The sequence below is a fragment of the Alosa pseudoharengus genome, unplaced genomic scaffold (genome assembly GCF_046254945.1).
Source record: "Alosa pseudoharengus isolate Yale_2024_CS ecotype anadromous, Long Island Sound unplaced genomic scaffold, YU_APseudo_1.1 YU_APseudo_1.1_scf_9, whole genome shotgun sequence".
Taxonomy (NCBI): domain Eukaryota; kingdom Metazoa; phylum Chordata; class Actinopteri; order Clupeiformes; family Clupeidae; genus Alosa; species Alosa pseudoharengus.
The window spans coordinates 20,501,567-20,522,879 of NW_027468881.1; the positions used below are offsets into that span (position 1 = coordinate 20,501,567).

General features: G+C 40.4%; 1 protein-coding gene across 1 annotated transcript; it reads left to right on the forward strand.

The window, feature by feature from the left end:
• The first annotated feature begins 1,101 nt into the window (after positions 1 to 1,101).
• Positions 1,102 to 20,147, forward strand: rbbp8l (retinoblastoma binding protein 8-like). Its single transcript, XM_076276052.1, has 13 exons — positions 1,102 to 1,410; positions 8,540 to 8,642; positions 8,969 to 9,011; positions 9,970 to 10,065; positions 10,811 to 10,923; positions 11,436 to 11,511; positions 13,574 to 13,746; positions 14,037 to 14,077; positions 14,639 to 14,745; positions 15,453 to 16,200; positions 18,533 to 18,671; positions 18,941 to 19,096; positions 19,335 to 20,147. The coding sequence occupies exons 2-13, from the start codon at positions 8,582 to 8,584 to the stop codon at positions 19,418 to 19,420; spliced, it is 1,839 nt and encodes a 612-aa protein (XP_076132167.1). The 5' UTR covers positions 1,102 to 1,410; positions 8,540 to 8,581; the 3' UTR covers positions 19,421 to 20,147.
• Positions 20,148 to 21,313: the final 1,166 nt, after the last annotated feature.

Here is a 21,313-nt window from a genome sequence, read left to right on the forward strand (position 1 = left end):
TTATGAGCCAGTAGTTTGTAACAAAATAGTTATTGATGTATTTGTGCCCACCTCTGGCTACATCTATGCTGTATAGCTATGCTGAGTGAACGATTTGCCTATTACAAGTTTGTTTACCATCAAATTGGCTTTGTAAAGGTTATATTAAGGTGAAAATCTTGCATGGTGTACCTTTAAGTAGAATGATTATGCAGCCAGTCGGGTGCATCATTGCCCATTTTTATCATGCTGTATCGCAAAGGTGACGTTGAAATTATTTGACTGAAAGAAAATACATTCTACAGATTAAGACCAATTAATTTATACCTTAACTGATATCTCTATTAATGGACTTCTCAGGTCTACATTAAACTCAACCCATGCAAGCTTTTGGATACCCAGATTAAACTCAACCCAACGCCACCAACACAATCTCGACAATCCCTCAACACCTGCCTGGAAGACTCCCACTCCTGGATAGAACTTCCTCTAGCTCAACAGCAGCAAAACAATATTGGTGTAAAGCTTGACTCCACACTCTCATACCATCTGCAAGATTTAATTTTTTCTTAACACCCAGCCTGAAGCCATCACTGTCCAAAATAGCCAAATTGATCATGGACATACTGTACTCTCCTCCGATCAATCAAGAGAGCTGACTCAGCATTTGCAAACAGCAGATTATTTTATCATTGGTCCATTCTAAATGTAATACACAACCGCATTTCTTAGAACTGCATTCACTTGAAACTCCTATATACTGTGTCCACAAACACACCTCAGCATTGTGCAGAATCACCACCCACACTAATGTTTACAATCTTGGTCATGTTATGAAATTAAGAAAACAATTTTACCAGGGCATTAAGTTACAACATTGGGCCATGTGCAGTGTTCTTAGCATATTGCTTAGCCGTGTTGCCCCGTATAGTAATGAAATTATGGCCTCAGAATGAAGGAGTGGATAAGGAGGAAAATAATCAGATCTGAACAAGGTACTTCTGTCAGGTCTTTTATTTGCCTGTAAGAGTCTGCAGATCCGGTTCCTCCGGTTATTTGGGATTTCTGCTGAACTGGTCTTACCAGGCCAAGCTGGAACTAATGTGCAATGGAGGGGGACTGCTCCAACCTGTTCTCCTATCAGAAAGGGTGGTGGCAGTGGAGTGTGTGCGTTTATGTGTGTCTATCTAAGTGTATATGTATGAGTGTGTGTGTGTGTGTGCATGATGGTGTGTTTGTGTAAGGCTTGCAAGGGCTTGTGGAAATCTCTTCCTTGTCTTTCCTCGACTCTGCATTTCTTGCGCTCACTCCCTCCCTTTGCTTCTCCGTTTCTCCGTCTCACTGTTTGACACTTAAGGGTCAATGAGGGTTCTTTATGACTAAGAACTTGGACAAGGAGAAGATTTCATATCCTGAGGCACACTGTCAGAGGTGAGTGGTTGAACAGAACACTTTGATTCCTGAGATCATTAATAATGACGTGTTATGGGTGTCACAGGCATGGGATTTATTCAGGTATTATTATGTAGCATGCAACTTCTGTTTAAGTGTGAACGTGTAATGTACGTATGCAAATTCTGTGACTGGGTTTTACTTTGCGATGTGATCACCCTGTGTGTTTCATTGTGAGTATTTAAGTTGTTGGAAGTGATTATTATTGTTATTGAGTGAGGTGAAAGGGATGGAAGCGGACTAGAAGTTTACAAGTGGACATGGTCTGTCTTGCTGTGTTGGTTCAACCACAAACACCCTTAGCCAGTCATATCAATTTCAAGGTCAAGCATGCAGATCTTCTTAATTACACTTGTGATTTCATGATCATTTTTGACTACATTTCGACATAATGCAACATGGTTGGTCAATTCAGACTGATTAGACAACCATAGTCCACCGAGCAACATTGAAATAAGTCTTTTGGATTGTAATTGGAGCTGGTGATCAGAAACCTTAGTTCTGTTTGAGAGATCCATGTAAGAAGTGCCAGCACCTTCACCTTGTGCTCACTCACCCAAGTGGTTTCCGCCCAAGTTCCTGCTTCAACCTTGGCCGAAAAAATTTAGTGTCACTCACTTAGAATGCCACTGACTGTATGCACACACACACACACACATGTGGATTGAATAACAAGGATGCTGATTATATTACACAGAGCCAAGCCAGGTCCAGGGTTCCCACGGGTCATGGAATATCATGAATATCATGGAATTTTGTAGAGTCTATTCCAGACATGGAAAGTCAGGAAATTTTGACATTTTTGGGGCAAAGCCATGGAATATTGTTTTAGCAGTTAAACATGTACTTGCCAAAATACATTCATACCCATTTAGGTGGGAACCCTGCAGTTCATTCACACAGATGATCAATCTTTTTTCCTGGGCATCTAGATCAAACACCAAGGTGCACTAATCCTGCCAAGAATGCATAATTGAAAAAATTACATACAGCTCTGAAAACAATTAAGAGACTACTGCGCATTTTTTTCTGTCATCCTACAGTTGCTGAGTGACATTCGAATGAGTTGATGGTCATATTCAAAATTAAGAGACCACTGCAAATTTGAATATGACCATCAACTCATTCGAATGCCACTCAGCAACCGTATGACATCAGAAAAATGTGCAGTGGTCTCCAGAGCTGTATGTACTAAGATAGTTCCCTAGTAGGAACAACTCAGGACTTCACTGCCTGAGCAACAGGTTATGATGGATACTTGGGAGTTCGAGAAAGTAAGGAGAGGATTTTCAAACTTTCAAGGACATTCAAAATTAAATTAACAGTGCATTGATGCATTAATGCACAATGCAGTGCATCTAACATTATTCCCTATATCACACAGTTGGTTTGATGTCATAAAGTAAACTGTCAGGGAGCATAATGGATTTATAGTTATAAAATGCTAAAGAATCCTACAAAAGTTTAAAAATAAAGGCTTGTGGCATGTGAATGCCATAGCCTCAGATATACACAGGAGAGATGTTACATTTCTAGTATTATAGGCCTACAACTCCTCAAGATTGCTCAACAGTGGTATCTGGCGTCCCACAACCCACTCCACACTCATGATGAGTTCTCTACCAACAAATGCTGACCAAGTGCTAGAAAAACCATTTAAAAGCATATTTGAAAAACAAGCCATGTGGCATATTCTCTATGTTGCATAGTTGATGTCTTGAGATAAATTGGTCAGAAAGCGTAATGGATTTATAGTTTGTAAAAATTTCTATAAAATCATACAAAGCTATATTTGAGGGGACAAAAGCCATGAGGTATGTGTGGGACATGAGTTGATGTTGCACAGGATTTATATTTTGAAAGAAAATCCTAGAAAATCCTAAAATATTAAAATAATAAATATATCCGCAAGCGGAGATTGTCGGAGTCCAATCGAAATTGCAAGAAGTGCTTACGGCCATACCACGCTGAACACGCCCGATCTCGTCCGATCTCGGAAGCTAAGCAGCGTCGGGCCTGGTTAGTACTTGGATGGGAAATTGCAAGAAGTGACCTTTAGCAGGATGAAGGTGGGGGCTGTAGTGCCCCCTATAGACCAAATTGTAAAATATTTGGTTTGCTTCCAGAGAATGTAGTATGGATTGTGTTGAACAAGTCTGAATTGGATCGGACCTTTACAAGAAATTATATAGGCACTACAATAATTATAGGCCACGCCTCAACAATGGATTGATGCGTAACTGTAAAACTGAGCAACGAATCAAAGATCGGAACAAGCCAACTTGTTAGTCTTGGTCTGAAGATGATGTGTACTGAATTTTTTATGAATTGGACCAATTGTCACTTTGAGTTTTGTGAAAATGGTGGGGAAATGTGAATGATGGAAATGGGTGTGGCTGGATTCATTAGATGCCGGAACAAGTGGAAAGAATAATTTGTCAAAAATGTCATGCAGTTCTAGAGATATCGCAAAAACGTAAATTTGTTTATTATAGCGCCCCCTATGGTCAGAAATTGGTATTTTTTGTTTTGTGAGATCATACATTGATTTGGGACCATTGAAAATTTGGTGAAAAATGTGGTGTCTGTACCTATTACAGTTATGGCAGCAGACACTGTTTTAGTGTGGCGATTGTGGCATCCCCCAATTAGATACATCAGATCTCAGGAAAAGACGACCCATTTCCCGGGAATCTTGGGAAATAGCTGTTTTTTTATTTTGTTTTAAGCCCAATGTATCGATATCATTCAAATAGCTGTTTTTTTGTTTTGTTTTGTTTTAAGCCCAATGTATCGATATCATTCCCAAATCCCAAACTGACATTTTTTATATTATTTGTATCATTATTAGGGCAAAAGAGCACAGTTTATGTCCATCATCAACACAGTTTGCAATGATCAATTCTGCTGTGTTATCAAGTGAGCGTGCGTGACATCTGCTGCAGCGCTATGAAATGCCAGGTGGATTGTCTGTGACTTGTCTTCTGAAAATCTAGGCAACCCTTATAAAACCAATATTTGTACAGAATTCCATTGTAAAAACTAACGAAATCTGCTAAAGTAGGCCTAAACCATTGAAAGATTCCTAAACCATTCTGTTAAACGAAATCCATTCTGTGGCTGTTAAGATTTGCAAGCGGCTGCAGATAGGGACAACACATTGGTTTTAAGAGTGCATATTTCTCTTTTAAACACATACAAGTTCAACTAAATTAAAGAAAACGACCCACAGAAATGTACAACTTCGCACTGCAAAAAGATAGGGCCATATAGGCCTATTTAAAACTGAATTGAAAAAAAAAATACCTAAACCTAAAATTCCTAGGGGTCCCTACCGACCAGGGTTCATCAATATTTTAGGCTGTAAATAATCTGACATGAAAAACCTTGTTATTTTGAAAATATAAATGTACCCTAAAGAATAAAACATAAATGTAAAAAATGAATAAATAGAATAAAATACAGTAAATTACTTTAAAAACCCAATACAAACTTTTTACAAAATATAAAGTATAGAAGTGAAATAGTTTTATTGGGGTCCTATACCCAAAATGAGTAATTATTATTTCTTGATGAACTCTGTTTTATCTCCCCTTTCAATATTGTGAATAGTAAATGTGGGCACTACAACACGAGGCACTAGGCTACAATTGTAGCATTGATGGACAGTTTATTCTGGAGCCTGACTTATTCTAATTACGTATTTGGATAAAGTCTATCTTACTTTTATTCTTAAATAGGCTACTTGGTTGACCCATCTCCTGACAATGTTACAATGTTTATTGTTTGCCTACAAGAAATATTAGCATGCAGAGTGAGAAGCGAACTACAGGAGTTGAAGCTGGGAGAAAAATAGCTTGGCCTATAAAGAGAAATGGAAAGAAAATTTTGCATTCATCTTACCCGGTTTCACAAATGCAAAGCCTATATCTGATATGCAACAACGCTGTCACTGTTTGAAAAGAATATCATACCCCACTACGAAAGCGCCACCTTCAAGGTAGCCTATCTGCTCCAAACAGAAACACAAAAGCGCAATATTGAAGCGCTGGTCGAGGGCTATGCACAGCTAGCAGAATCCTGTGCATTCGGGTGTTCTTTCTCATATTTGTTTAAGCACCCACTCGCAGTCTAATTGGTGAATAGCCTAGGGCCTAGGCTATGTAAATCGATATTGTAAAATAAAAGATTAAAAAAAATTGGACTGCCAGAATAATTTGGCTGGTACAAATCATTTCAGTGGCGGGCCAGCTTTGGCCACCTGTTGCCGACCCATGCCAATTAACCAATTAAGAATAACTTCATTGAGTCAATGCCAAACTCACTTTGCACCCTCGATTGACGTTTATCACAGTAGCCTAAATATGTACGGATTCTTTGAACTCTTTTGAACACAGATCTTCTGTTTATAAGGCCATAGCATACATGCACAGATGCACTGTTTGTACAACAGGACAGGAGCGCACAAAATCACTCAATCAATCTCTATGGACGAAATTCTCGCTTGTCCCACCGGCAAACGCACTGAGACCAGGTCTCGGGGGGCCCCCTAGCAGCTCAGGGCTCCAAGCAGTTGCCTGCCTTGCCTGTTGACAAGGTGCGCCTCTGACATTACCACATGACAATAGACGCCCGTTTCCCTGGATTAAACCCTAGTACTAAGTTTGGATAAGATTGGACATTTTTACTTATTGCAGTGCCCCCATGGACAAAATTTCACGAAATTCAGTGTGCCTCCAAAGAATGTTGTATTGATTACATGTACCAAGTTTGGATAAGATTGGACATATTGGAGATATTGATTTCACAAAATTCGGTGTGCCTCCAAAGAATGTCGTAATGATTATGTGTACTAAGTTTGAATAGGATCGGGCATACTGGAGATAATGACAGTGCCCCCTGTGGACAGAATTTCACAAAATTCAGTGTGCGTCCAAAGAATGTCCTAATGATTATACCCAGTTTGAATAGGATAGGACCTTTACAAGTTCAGATATAGGCACAACATCATTATAAGCCACTCCCCAAATGTTAATTGACACTTAAAACCTTAAAACGGTCGATAAATCAAAATTCAGAAGATTTTTTTGTTAGACTTGGTCTGTAGATGATGTGTACCGAATTCTGTGGGAATCGGTCTAGGAGGAGATAGATTAGTTTCACTTTTGAGTTTTTTGATATAAATGGCAAGAAAATTTGCAATATGGAAATGGCCGGGGCTGGTTAATTGGATGCAGGAGCTCTGAAGGAACAAGAAGAAAATTCCATACGATTCTGGAGATATGAGCAAAAGCGTAAATATGATTATTATAGCGCCCCCTATGGACAAAAATGGGTAATTCCTGTTGTGTGAGATCATGCACTAATTTGGGACCTATGGTAAAGAATTTGAGTCTGTACCTATTACGGTTATGGCTGTAGAAACGGTTCTGCCACAGAAAAATAATAATAATAGGGAAGAATAATCAGAACAAAAACAATAGGGTTTCCGCAGCTTCTCTGCTTGGACCCCTGATAAAAATTTTTTTAAAAAGGTACTGTAAATGTTGAAAAAACTGCTTTGAGGCTACTGTATAAGGGATGCCAGTCTCCATGCTGCACAGTACTTTTTGAATGTTGAATGATGTTAAACGTTAAAGGGATACCAGGCAACGTTTTCATGTTAATTAATCATCTTTGTAAGTTGGTATATGGTTAAATGACTCATTACCGGGCGAATGAAGACTCTCTCGCCCGCCCCTACTGCCTGTAGGAAGAATATCCCACTTGCAAGTTCGGTGTATCCTACCCGCCGACCTTCAGTCTCACAAAGTCTCAGACATCATGAGAAGCAGGATCAGTTTACATCCTGCATCCCCAGCACAGAGGCAGGCTAACAAAACGCTAGGGATTGTTGCAAACGTGTGTATAATGGCAGAGCCGGCGAATAAGCAGCGAAAACCCTTGACGGAAGATGCAAAGAAAAGGAAAAGAGCTTCAGACCGAGCGAGGGCTCGCACATGTATCGACATGTACAGACGGTAGGGGGAGCTTCATAGAGAAAAAGCATCAGGCTTTCCTGGTATCCCTTTAAACTAACTTTACTGTGGTCACTGTCCAAATGTCCTTTGAACTGTCATAGATCTTGTTTGCTGCAATTTGTTTTGTGTTATGTATCCATTGTTGTTTTGTATCATGTGCTCATTTCCTATCTCTGAAGAATTACACAATCACCTCTTTGTTTCAATAGGCCGCTCTTTCTCATTGATTTCAAATCGTAACCAATCAAAGCACCTTCAAATGCAATCAAACTGTTCTCTTCTGAAACAACACGAAAGAGTCAGAAATGTCTAATCAAATTACAGTGAAATATTGATCAGCTCGTTTAAATTATACTGTAACAGGCTAACTTCAATTCTTCAGGAGCATTCAGATTTTTAAAAAGTACAGTCAGTGTCTGTGTTCTTTTAAACATAGAGAATGTTTCATTTCAGGCATAAGCATAACATAGCAGTGTTGACTGTGAAGAACCTTTGACTAAACGCTTGCATGTGTGTTTTTGTCCATGTCCAAGAGCAAGGAGGCCTGATGAAAATGTATGACTTCACATTGTCAAACAGGTTCTCTCTTGCACCCATTAATGCACTATTTGAAGCGTATCCCGACATGCCAATATAACAGTGTGGTGAGGAGGTAGAGACAACTTGTGCCCAAGGCATGGCTTGGGAGGGAATCAGTTGGTTATTTCATAAACACAGACAGGAGCTGTTATAACCTACAAGCCCCTTTACCAGAGTTAACTGTGTACCTATGCAGTTTTGGCTATGTTGTACAAGTATGTATCAGACTGACAAAGTATTTAAAGTAATGTGTTCTCTTAGGATGATAACCGTATGTCTTATAAGAGCAGAAGCAATCATTAAATGATAAAAAAAAATACTCATGAACAATGTAACCTGTTTTATGTCCAAATATGTTTCACCTCTGTATAAAATGTACAGATTCAAGGGATACTGAGATTCAAATATCAGAAAATGTTGGGGATGTTACGAAATATCTGTTGTGTTTTTACCGGAGAAAACCAGTCTGGTTACTTTTTAAAGTTTATTTTTATCTCTCCCCCTATCAGTTTTATCCATTTCCTCTATCAAAACTCTATCACGGCTGCACGATGGAGAGTTTTGGGGAGGCACTGCAGAAACTGAAGGAAGTCTATAAGCAGGAGGTAGAAGGTAAGATGTAGTCTCATGTCACTGCTCCACCTGCTGGAGACACTGTGCAACTACAGGCACTGTAATACTCCTTCCTTTACTGTATTGCGTTGCTGTGCAATGTGAGCAGGTCCTGTTTTTGATTGATAACTACACTCTTAAAACAAATGTGTTGAAAATAACACAACTTGTGTTGTATTTAACATCTATGTTTAGATAGGGACAACACAGTTTGTGTTGTTTCTAACACATTCATTTTAAGAGTGTAAATTACTCTGAGTGAACATTGGACAGGTGTGAAGTTCTGGTCTTTTGTATGTTTTATTCTGTTCTGTTTGCCTTCATAGGATGGCAGGAAAAAATGCTTGGATTGACAAATCAAAAGAACACGTAAGTGCATTATCCAATGTCATGTGAAATAATACACAACAGTTTAAGAAAGGGAAAGTTCCTAGCCTGGCGGGCCATCCTATATCATTGAAATGTATAGTCTGGAATCGAACCATTCACCTCGCTTAATCCAAGGGGCGGGCAGAGAATTGTCTTTCAAACTGCCTAGGCATGCAATAGGCCAGCACTACGACCATATCCGTATCCGGTCGGCAAAACGGCAAATACATCCTTCTTCGAAAGGAATGACTTAAGTGCATTGTGTTTAAAAAAAAAAAAAGTCCAACTCCTCCAAAGTTGACGCCAACGTTGTTCACCGTCGCAGGACTGTCGTTATCCTGTTAAACCCGCCTTAAGACTCTCTAACAAAATAGAGCGCTGTGATTGGATGACGTCCACGGCGTCAGCCAATAGAAATCCCTATGGTTTGATACTAGACGTACAGGCTGAGCAAATTAATTTGCCGCCGCTGTGCGTCTAGATTTCTAGGCTAGAAAGTTCCTCTAGGGGTGTCAAACTTAAGGCCCGGGGGCCAGATCAGGCCTACCTGGTTTTATAAGGCACCCCAGATGTTTTAGGTGGGAAGGGAAAATTAGAAAAGGGAAGGGAAAATTAGAAAAGAAAAAGATATTCACATTCAGTTTTTTAACAATGTTTAACAATGTGTAATAAGCAACATATCTATATAATAAATTGATTAAACCTAGCACTACAAACCATCCTCTGGAAGGAAGAGGCAGAAAAAACTCACATGGAAGTAGGGTATAGCAGTATATGACAATATGCAGAAGAATGCTAATGACCATGACAGTGACGACCCTCATGAGGTCTCATTCCAAAAAATCTAGCCCACTACCTAATATAAGTTTGTACACTCTTGTGCTCTAGTGATTTAGTTCATCCAACAAAATGAGTCGTGCATATGAAAAGCTTAATGACTTGTCATTGTCTTGTACAGTGATGCAAAACGAATTGAGGAGCTCCTCGGTAGGAACCAGCAGCTTCGAGACCAGCAGCGCTCTTTGACTGAAAACATCAAACAACTTGAGAATAGGTGGGAAGTGTATCTCTCTCTTTCTCTTTCTCTCTGTATGTGTGTGTGTGTGTGTGTGTGTGTGTGTGTGTGTGTGTGTGTTATGCAGAGGATTTGGGTGTAAAGCCTCTGCTATACTTCAGGGCCGACTCTAGGGCAGTGGTGGGCAGAACAAACATTGTGTTTTGCCCACCCAAACAAAGCCTAGGTTTAGATATAACATGCAAACACACAGTGACAACATTTCAATAGCAATAATACAAACACACACACACACACACACACACACACACACACACAATATATGAACATTACAATAGATACAAATTGACAGTTATTGTGGTTAAAAAAGTGGTAGTTGTAATACCTATATAATAACTATAATAACAGTGTCAGAGGGTGATTTGAGGAAAGAGGACAGATACAGACTAATATTTTAGACCATTAGTAATTAAACAAAATCAGTTAGTGTTCTATCATCCTGACTGTTGTCAACCTCTTGAATGAATGAAACTAAAAAAAAAAGAAACATCTCAACCAGCTGTTTTTGTTAAGGTTGTTTTGATTCAGTTTGACCACAGTTTCATGTTTGCTATGTTGCCCACCCAATATTTCTACTAGCCCACCTTAATATACTACGCTAGAACCGGCCCTGCTATACTTGTTAAAGGGAGAAAATAGGTTAAATGGAACAATAGGGTGGTGTTGTAAACGTGAAGGTGAGGTCCTGTTGTGTGTGTGTCTTTGTGTGTGACCTTCATACTAGGTTGCGGGCAGGGCTGTGTGACCGTTGTACTGTGACGCAGGATGTGGCCAACAGAAGGCAGCAGGAATATGAGACGTCTCAGCTCCAGAGCCTCCAGCACATCTCAACCCTAGGTAGCAGCCCTTACCAACTAATGGTGCAATCCATTTGTCCAATGTGCTCGTCTTACGAGTAGTAAGTTGTCCGAAAAACGTATTATTACACGGTATACAGTATTTTGAGTATATATAGCATTTACTTAGGCTATATTATCTGAGTTTGCTTAAAATAAAACTGTCAACTCTCCAAGTCACTTGCCTGCTAGTCAGTCACAGACAGTGTTTCCAAGGTAGTACTGCCAGGGAAGTATAAATGTGCCAGAAGTTGTTGAAGCAAAATGACAATTTTAATTACCAGTACATGTTTTCAATAAAAAATAATTGTAACATCACTTCATTATTTTCCGCATTGCAATTTGACGGAAATTGAAAAAAGTTCATGTAATATACACATTTAGGGACAGAAAACAAAATATCTGAAATGCATACATATTCTTCAATAACGTCTGGCACATTTATGCCTCCATACTGGCATAGCTTTGATTGACATTCAACTGACAGCCCTGATTCTCCTCCACTCCATGTAGGGAGGGAGATAGCCACACTGAGAAGGGACAACAAGAGACTGTATGAGGAGGTCAAGAACCTGCGTACAGCTCTGAGGTGAGCCCATCTCCCCTCCAGCTTCTGAGGAGTTGCCTACAGCAGTGTTTCTCTAACTTTTTCAGACCAAGGACCACTTAACCAATAAAAATAAAAAAACTCACGGACCACCTAGCTTGCTTATTGTCTTTGCACCTTGCTTATTGTGTCAGAGGATTCATATGATTTCAACTGCCGTAGCTTATACATAGGCAGTAGAACTGTTTGGATTTGCATACAAGTTGGTTCAATATTGCAAACAACTCATCTATATTATATTTTACCACGTCTGCTCGCGGACCACTTGGGATAGCTTGCTGACCACCAGTGGTCCCCGGACCACACTTTGAGAAACACTTTTCTCTGTAGGCCCTACGGTATCCACCCCTGAGATCCAGTATTAGAAACTTTATAAGTGGTGATATGTGACGTAAATAGGTGAGGGAAACAATAGATGTTTCTGTAAATACAGCAGGGGAAATAATAAGCATTGAACACGTCAACATTTCTTTCCATAAGTATACTTCCAGTGAGGCTAATCGTATGAATTTTTCACCAGACGACGTTATTAACTCAGGTAATCCACACATATAAAAAAAATCCAAACATTAAAGTCCATAAATAAAGTGTAATAAAGTGGAATGACACAGGAAAAAAGTATTGAACATGCATACTGGCATTTCTTAAATACTTTGTGGAAAAGCCTTTGTTTGTAATGACAGCTTCCAGACATTTCCTGTATGACGAAACTAATCAGTCGCAGTATTCAGGTGTGATTTTGGCCCATCCTTTAAACAGATAATCTTTAAATCTTGAATATTCCAGGGGTCCCTCTTGTAAATCCTGATTTTTAGTTCTTCAATTCAATCTTCAAAATCAATCTTCAATTGGATTTAAGCCAGGGCCTTGATTTCCTTTCTTTGAAACCTTTGCTGTATGCTATGGATCGTTGTCCTGCTGAAAGGTCGACCCACATCTCATCCTCATCATCCTTGTGGATGGCAAGATTCTCCCTGAAAAAATGGCTCCATTCCTCATTACTTTAACTGTATGAAGTCTGCCAGTACCATGCGATGCCTCCACCTCCAAACCTCACTGTTGGTGTGGTATTTTTAGGGTGATGTACAGTGCCATTTCTCCTCCAAACATGATGTGTAGTATGCCATCTAAAAAGTTAAATTTTGCGGACTACATTCACTCAGTATTTCTTAGGCTGGTCCAAAACAAGCTTCAACATGTTTTTCCTCAGTAATGGAGTCATGCGGGGTGAGCATACATAGAGGCCATTGAGGTGGAGTGCATTACCTATGATTTTCTCTGTAACAATTGTACTTGCTGCCTCCAAGTCTTTCTGGAATTTTCTCTGACTGGTCCTTGGCTCTTAGGCTACTCTTCTGTCTATCCTTCTGACTATCTGGTCGGAAATATTGTGAGGAGCTCCTGTGCATGGTCGGTTGATGATGCAGTGATGTTCCCTCCACTTGCAGATAATGGCCCCAATGCTGCTTACCGGAAGATTGAAATGCATCTGTAACAGTTCCATCGATATGTTTTGCAACAATGCAAAACATGCGAAGGGAGAGCTCTTTGCTTTTATCCATCATGAGATGTTTTTTTTGTGGTGACGAAAAACCTTTTCATAGCCCATCGATATGTACTAACCCAGCTTATCTTAATTTGCACAGATAGGAGGGATAATTACTCTCTACCTTGTTACAGATTCCAGCTCGTTCCTTGCCTTGGTGTATTGCTTTTTCTTAGTGTGTTCAGTAGTTATGGACTTTACCTATGGACTTTTTTATATGTGTGGATTACCTGAGTTAATACTAATGTTTGGTGCAAATTTCATGCGAATAACCTCACTGGAAGTGTACTTACTGATTTTTTTTTTGATGTGTTCAATACTTATTTCCCCTGCTGTATCTGATTCAGGGGTATCTGAATCTATTATCCCACAAATTGTGCAATCCTGCACAGCTATGTGGTTTATTTGTATTATTTTGAAAGACACGGGCCATGATCACAAACAGATCAAATGTTTTTTTTTCTCTCTTTCCTATGAATGTGTTCACTGTTGTTTTAGGAATCAGAATGGGCGCTTGGCTGAGACAGCATCCCCAGAAGTGAAGCGATCACCAACACCAGGCTCTCCACTGTCTCTGCTGCTTAGTGCTGCCCAAATGTCTACCGCTTCACCAACAGGGGGCACCATCCAAAAGAGTGAGGCAGGGCACAGCGGCCTCTCCATGACTGAGGGTATTAACAGCAGAGAAACACTGCAATGAGCAATGACCATTTACACTTGTGTAGTGTGGACGTTCTGAACCGAGTTCTCAACGACACCATTTCCTCTCTCACACACACACACACACACACACACACACACACACATATATATATATATGGAAATAGATAAATATTTAAAATAATATAAATTAAAATTGTTGGTTATCAGTTGGTTTTAGGAATTTTTCATAGATTAATTCATTCATTATCCAATTATATACTTATTGTGTATGTTGTCTGTCTTCAATCTTGTCATATAGACAGCAAGCCTGTTGATGGAATGAGCCAGCCACAGAGTTTTGTGAGTGTCACGCACACACACACACACACACACACACACACACACACACACACACACTCACACACACACACACACACACACACACACACACACACACACACACACACACACACACACACACACACACACACACTATGACTTCAACTTCTCTGGGTGCTATGGCTTAAACTTCTCTGGGTGTTCTCAAGGCTCTTGTTCTGTGAACACCGCCCAATCTTCTTACCAGCTCATAGGCTAATGTCACAGGCTCCTATGTGGAAACTTCCCCTTTTTACTCTGTTACCTCACAGCCAATGAAAGGGATAATTTCAAAAAGATGATATTGTGTAGGCCTATATCATAAAATTACCAACGTCATCAGAGGTCAGCTTTTTAAATCAAGCAGTTCCATATAATTAATAAAAACATACATCTCACATGGCTACTGTCACCACTCTCCCTCAGAGGTATTATATCAAAACCTATATAAGCTTTCACGATGGGTTGTTTTCCGCATGAAAAGGAATTGGCTCTCAGTAAATTCTCTCTGAGGATGATGGATGACTGTGCTTATCACCACAGGAGCTGAGTCAGTACAACACCCCTCCTCTCTCCCAGCCGTCACCTCTGACCGCGGTCTGGAGGACGGTGCAGAACATCGGCCGGAAACCCCCAGCTCCACAGAGAAGGTAGTCTATTCTACTACTACGTCACAAAGAGCAGGTGTTATTTTCAGAGGCGGACATCCCGGGTTCAGAAAGTAAGTCCTACCAAATATTTGATCCAACCATTTAGTAAACCAGCTCATCCTAATTAGCAGCCAGGTAGATTAGATAGTTAGTGATATTGCCTCTGCTGGGGTGGTGGTAGTGTAATGTTTAAGGAGCTGGACTAGCATGCAATAGCTAGTAACCCAGAATGTTACCCAGCAGCTATGGCAGCACTTTTACTTTCTGGACCCGGGATGTCCGCCTCTGGTTATTTTATATACAGGACATATAGGGTGACCAGATTGTGTCCTCGTTTTGGTTTGTGAAAAAGAGGGCACAAGAGAAAACACTGCTACAAAAGGCTATTTTAGACTAATTTATGAACGACAGAGAGAAACGCAATGCAAATTGGGTGTACACACTTTTGAGGCTCTAGAAGAACAAAATCCTGGATGATTTTTAGATCTCAAAAAGAGGACATGTCCTGGAAAAAGAGGACATCTGATCACCCTAGGAAATATACACTGGGCCTCGTTTACCATTACTAGCACTGTGCTATGACCATCATAACCAAGAGCGTGAATGTTCAAATGCACACATTTCACAAAAAGGGTTTCAAAATGATGGTGTGTATACTTGTGCTGTCCCTCAGCTTGAAACCTTCCTTGCCACCCTTTTTTCCTCAGAGCCAGAAGCACGGATGCATCAGAAAGTTTGTACCCAGCCTCAATGCTCTTGCTGAAGAACAACCCTTTTAACTCCACACCCACCACACCAGCGGAAAAATGGGGACCCTCAAAGGTCCACGCCCCGATCCCCTACCGACCACAACCCATCAAAACCCACAAGTTCCCCCAACCCTGGCAGCTGCCGGACAACCCCGACTGGGTGACCATGTCCGTCATGGCTGAGGGAGGCACGGTGATCCACCACAACCCCAAAATGCTGCAGTTGCCGGCCATGATCCACGGCACGTCCCACCAAAGTGCCCAGGAGAGGGTCCTCAGTGCACAGAGATTCTGGGCTAACCTCAACCCTGCAATGAAAGGCAACGGAGACGCCCCAAAGAGCCTGTCGGAACACGACGAGGGTGTCACAAATATGGAAGAGACAGCTAGGTCCAGGCCAGCCTCAGCTTCAGAGACCAGCCAGAGCTGGAAGACTGCTGATGCAGTGGGTGTGCCAGGTGAGCCAGGTGAGGGTGTGGATGGTGTGCCAGATGACATCGTGGACAACGACACCCCTTTAGACCTGTCAGAGTCTGGCCGTGCCAAAGCAGTCAAGAGTCCATGGGAGGCTCCGGTCAAGGCGACTCCCCCAGCAGACTCCCCCAGCTCCTCGTCCTCCTCATCATCACCACCTACACCGTCGTCATCCTCGTTGGAGTCGCCTGGCTCTCAGAGTGAGCAGAGACTGGGAGAGTTTAATTTGCAGGTGAGGAATGCAAAGGCATCATTTGCAAGGGCAGGGGCGACGCACTGGGGGTAAAACCAGTACTGATTACTAGGGCCCCAAGGGGAGGGAGGGCCCTTGAAAAGTCTGGAATATATTTTATTATATTTATTATGGGGGCCCATCAGGACTGCCTATGCATATGGCCCCAGGATCTTGTGCTACGTCCCTGTGCAAGGGAGAGTTAAAATACATTGACTTTAGCTGCTTTCAGACAAGTCCTCCACAGTATATGCTCATACTCCGTTTACACCGTTTTTTTCAAACGGTGGTCCGCAGAACATGCAGACATACACGTACTGCAGGTCTGAAAGCAGCTTATGTTTACATGCACAGCAATGATCCGAGTATTGATGTTATTCAGTATAAGAAAATATTGTGATTATGGTGTTTACATAAGTTTTTGATAGAATATTCTATTCATACTCATGTAACACACCATAGCTCATTACTAGACAGTTGAAAGTGTCTACAGAAAATTATAGGATGTTAGAATGTGATTAAGGTGTATGCATGCATACAATGCACCTTAAAAATGTGACAAAGATCAGAATTTTCATTCGGAATATTGTCTTAATCGGGTTAATATCAGAATATGAATGTCCATGTAAACATACTCATAGATCCATTACTTTGGAGGAAGACTCAGGTATACTGGATGTATACACTGGCTGTCTTTCATATCATCTGTCTCAGCAGTGGCAGGGTTGGGGGAGAGGAACATTTGAGTGGTGATTTGCATGTTCAAAGGCCAAAACTAGCTCTGCAACTTTTTTTGGAACTGTTTTGGGTTATTCACCTGACATGAATTACAGTTTTATTCAATCGCTAACAAGCACTTAACCATACTTCAGATACTTTTTCTAAACTCTTAACACAGACTCACACCTACAAAACACAATTGGCCAAATGGATAATGTTCTTCTCAAAAACACATTTTGTTAAATATATACTAACACATCTTTTTCTGCACACACTAACTTTACCAAAACACTGGAAATCAGACACAAAATGAAATTATTATGTCATAGAATAACACTTGTTTTCACTTCACAAGGTACATGCAGTCAATCAAAGTACACCAGGTTTCAAAATACTGGCTATTGTTGACATTACAGAAACTGCATAGACTTTTATGTTTCAGTTTTACAGGTATTTGCATGCAAAACATGCAATCCACCGTTTTTACACTGAATTTCTTGGTTGGGAACTGTATGTCCACATGTAATGTTCACATTCAAAAGCATTCCAGTGAAAAGCAAATCAGTTTTTTTTTCCTTTACTGTTTACTACAGGAGGTACAGTAGAAATACTGTTTTACAGTACGATAGAACAGAAAAAGTTTTACAGTATTGCTTACAGTGAACAAAATATCCATGAAACACACAAGAGCATTCTGAAGAAAAAAAAACAGCAAAAAGCCCAGATAAAAAGGGGGGAACTAAAAAAAGCACAAAATTACTGTATCTAATCTCTGCGATCTTCAGAGTTAGGCCACATGTTTTCATCAACATCGCATCTGATATTATCAAAGGCGATGCACCTGGGATAAAAACCGTTTGGTAGCAGAAGCAGAGGTTTTTATACTGTATCTAAGGTTTGGAATATTGTGTTTGCCATTGTGGGATGTTGTGTGTTAACATTCGTAAATACTACTAAAACAATCCATAGTTTTGTTGGGAGGTATAGCTTGTTTGTTAAGAAAATGTAAGCATTGTGGAAATGTGTTCACTGACTGCATATTGGGTGAAAACGACATGAAATGTGTGAATGGTATGGCCACAAAAGACCGATGCTGTGCTAATTGTGTTTAGAGTTTTGAAAATGTGTCAACTGATTAGACAAACGCTTGTTAGCGACTGAAAAAAACTGTAAACAAAACAACAGTTAGCTTTATGATAAAGCATGTCATGAAACATAAATTTTTATCATTCCATGTGACTATCCAGTTACTTTGGCTCTTGTTATCTTATTTCAGTAAAGGGAAACAGGAAAACAATAATGTGTTTTGCCATTTAAAAAGATTTGTCATGCAAATGTTGTATACGACAACTGTACATTTTATATCACATTTATGTCACTTTTAGGCACTTTTTTGTATGACAAAAGTTCTTGTGTTCATCAGATATAACCTAAAACATTCCTCATAATAATGTTGGTGCCATAATGGTGTTAATTGGAAAGACAAGGAGAAGATTTCAATCTGGCGTGGTCTGGTGTGGCCTTGGGGAAGTTAGCAAGAAATGCTAACTTTGCTATCAACAACTTAAACCACAGTATACAAACATTGCTGCCATTTGTTATTCGTCCGCAGAATTGTGTCTCACCTATTCAGGACGCTACTGATGAGGATGTCCTGGCCGCAGAGAATAGCAAGACAGACGAAATTGTGGACCTTTGTACGGGCACAGAGAAACCGAAAGTGTCTGCATTCACACTATCTCTCCAGCCAGGTAAGATGTTACATTACATTACATTAAATTACATTTAGTAGACACTTCTTGACCAAGATGTCCTTTGTATGCCCAGAAACATACAGTCTCTTTGTCTAGAATTAGCTTGTGCAGCCACAAGTATACAGTACATGGTTGATAGGAGAGTGATTACTTTTTCATTTCTCATTTTGTATGATGACTGTATCTCTTGCTCTCTCTCTCTCTCTCACACACACACACACAATGTGTTCTTACCTGTCTCTCCCTCTTACCCTTGGGGGGAACAGTGGTGGTCTTGGAGAACATGAAAAGAAGTCTCTGTGCACAGAACCCCAGTGACGGCTGGGTGATGAGGCAGGAGAAGGAGAAAGAGGAGTGGGAAGATGAGGTGGAAAAGGAAGAACAAAGCAACCAGAGGAAACGACTGAGACTGGAGCAAGAATGTGAGACTAATGATATATTCTAGTATGAAATGTTGTCTCTTTTTGTTATACAGATCACTTCTCAATGACTGATACCTACCTACAAAAGCATTCATTCTTTCACAAGTGATATCAAGTCCCCACAAGCCCACACGAAACATCAAATTTAAATGTGTCAGTCTTTATTTTGTCTGTACTCTATATCAGATGGCAACATGGTTTTTGGATCATATGGTTCTGTCTGATATCTTCTGTGCAGCTCTGCAGCCACCTGGACTTATTATGGAGAAGCGGGCAAGGATGGGCGGACGGCCTAAGGAGAAAAGACCAGAAGAGCAGGGATGACCACTCACTACCAGCATGCAGTGGCTGGATGAGGACAGAAGCACTAGCCAGGCTTCCATTACAGCTTTGAGCAAAACTTAACAGATTTTCAACAAGTCGAAAAAACACAATGGCGAATGGTCAGTTTTAAATATGGGTTTTTATCTTGTTATGATAGTCATTCCAGATAAATGGAACAACAGATCTACTAAAATCTGATAAGTTTCGGCAGTTTGACTTCAATTGCAGCCACCAAAAGCCATGGTAGTTAGACATTGAGGGTTACAGAATGCGAAAGGAGGAAAATAAATCAATTATACTTTGTAGAGAGACAATGTATGACAATTTTGGGTGGAGATTGTCCACAATTATAATTATAAATTCTGCATTTATGCATTTTGTTATTGCTTGAAGTAGGCATTTGATGCCTCACCTCAAGCCAATATAATTCTGTTAGGTCTGAAAAACCACATCAGACAAGTGTATAACTTTTTTTGCGATATTTGTGAGTAAAAAAAAAAAATATATATATTGCATGCTGGTATATATATATATATATGAATTTCCATTACTCGTTTTTCATTTCGCAATTTAGAATTGCGTGTTTTCAGGGTTAATGGAAACTTGCCTACTGAGGGTTTTGAGCCCATGGGAATTATTCTGACTGGTCATATCAGTCACTCACATAAAAACTTTGATAATAAAATATATAATACAATATAAGTGGACAATAAAGTGTAAACTTCAATACTATATCTGTCAGATTACTTTTTGATCAAATATCATAAGCTGTTAGGAATGTAGGCCAAGCTACTTTTTTAGTATATTACTGTAATTGACTTTTCATACTCAGCTAATGCTATGCATGGCCTGCAGTTCAGTATACACAAATGATCTATAGCACAGATTTCCTGGTACCTTGTAGCTTTTTGTCATCGCCGGACCAAACAGGAAGTGATGGTCATTGTCCTTCCTCATCCTGGAGGCTATGAGGCACAAACAATGCAACACATGAGTGTAGCTTCCGCCTCATATTTTCTTTTCAGCTCTCTGGGTCTGCTTTCTTTCTCTTTTTTGTGGCAAGGGTTGCCATTTTCAAAACATGGTGCCTTTCATTCTAACACACAACATGTATTTGTTTCTGTTTATTATTTCTGTTTATTTTCTATTTCTATTGCCCCCTTTATTGTACATGGGGTTAATTTTCTGCGCAGCAAACAGTTTCACATCTTGTATTCTGCCTGGCAAGGCTTACTGTACTTTCCGTTTATCAGCTATTTTTTACCCATCTGAAAAGTGTGGTTGGAGAGAGAGAGAGAGAGAGAGAGAGTGGTAGAATAAAGAGAAGAAGGGACATGATCTTCCTCTTTTTGGTCGTGTGACAGAATCACACATTTTGCAATAGTGAATTTTCCATCAACACAGTATATGGGCTGTTTTTTTTTTAGAAAGGGTGTCAGTGTGTGGGTGGCACTGTGACACAAATGTGAAAGGGGAAGAGCCTGTGCGAGAGCCTCGCTCAGCCAGTGCCAACCCCACCATGACTGCGCTGGCTTCCTTTGTGAGATACCCTGCTGGTGGACACCAGTAGATATGAGTGGCCCGGTTCAGCTGCTTCAACACAGACTTCCTGTCCCCTCGTGAAACTACTGGGAGTCATCCCCTAAAAACAGGATGTGAAGTGTTGCTAAAATAAAGGAGATTTCTGCTCATCCGTTTCTCCTGTCACCTGAATGTCTAGGATGGTGTGATGTTATGCAAAAGACACAGCCGTGTGGAAACCTCTTCCTGTCTTCCTGTGACGTGACGTGGGCACTAATCAGAAAGCCCACACTCGCTTGCATGGGGAAGGGGACATGCAGGGCTCTATTACAACAACACACTAGGTCTGTCTGAAACGGAAGGCGGCTGCCA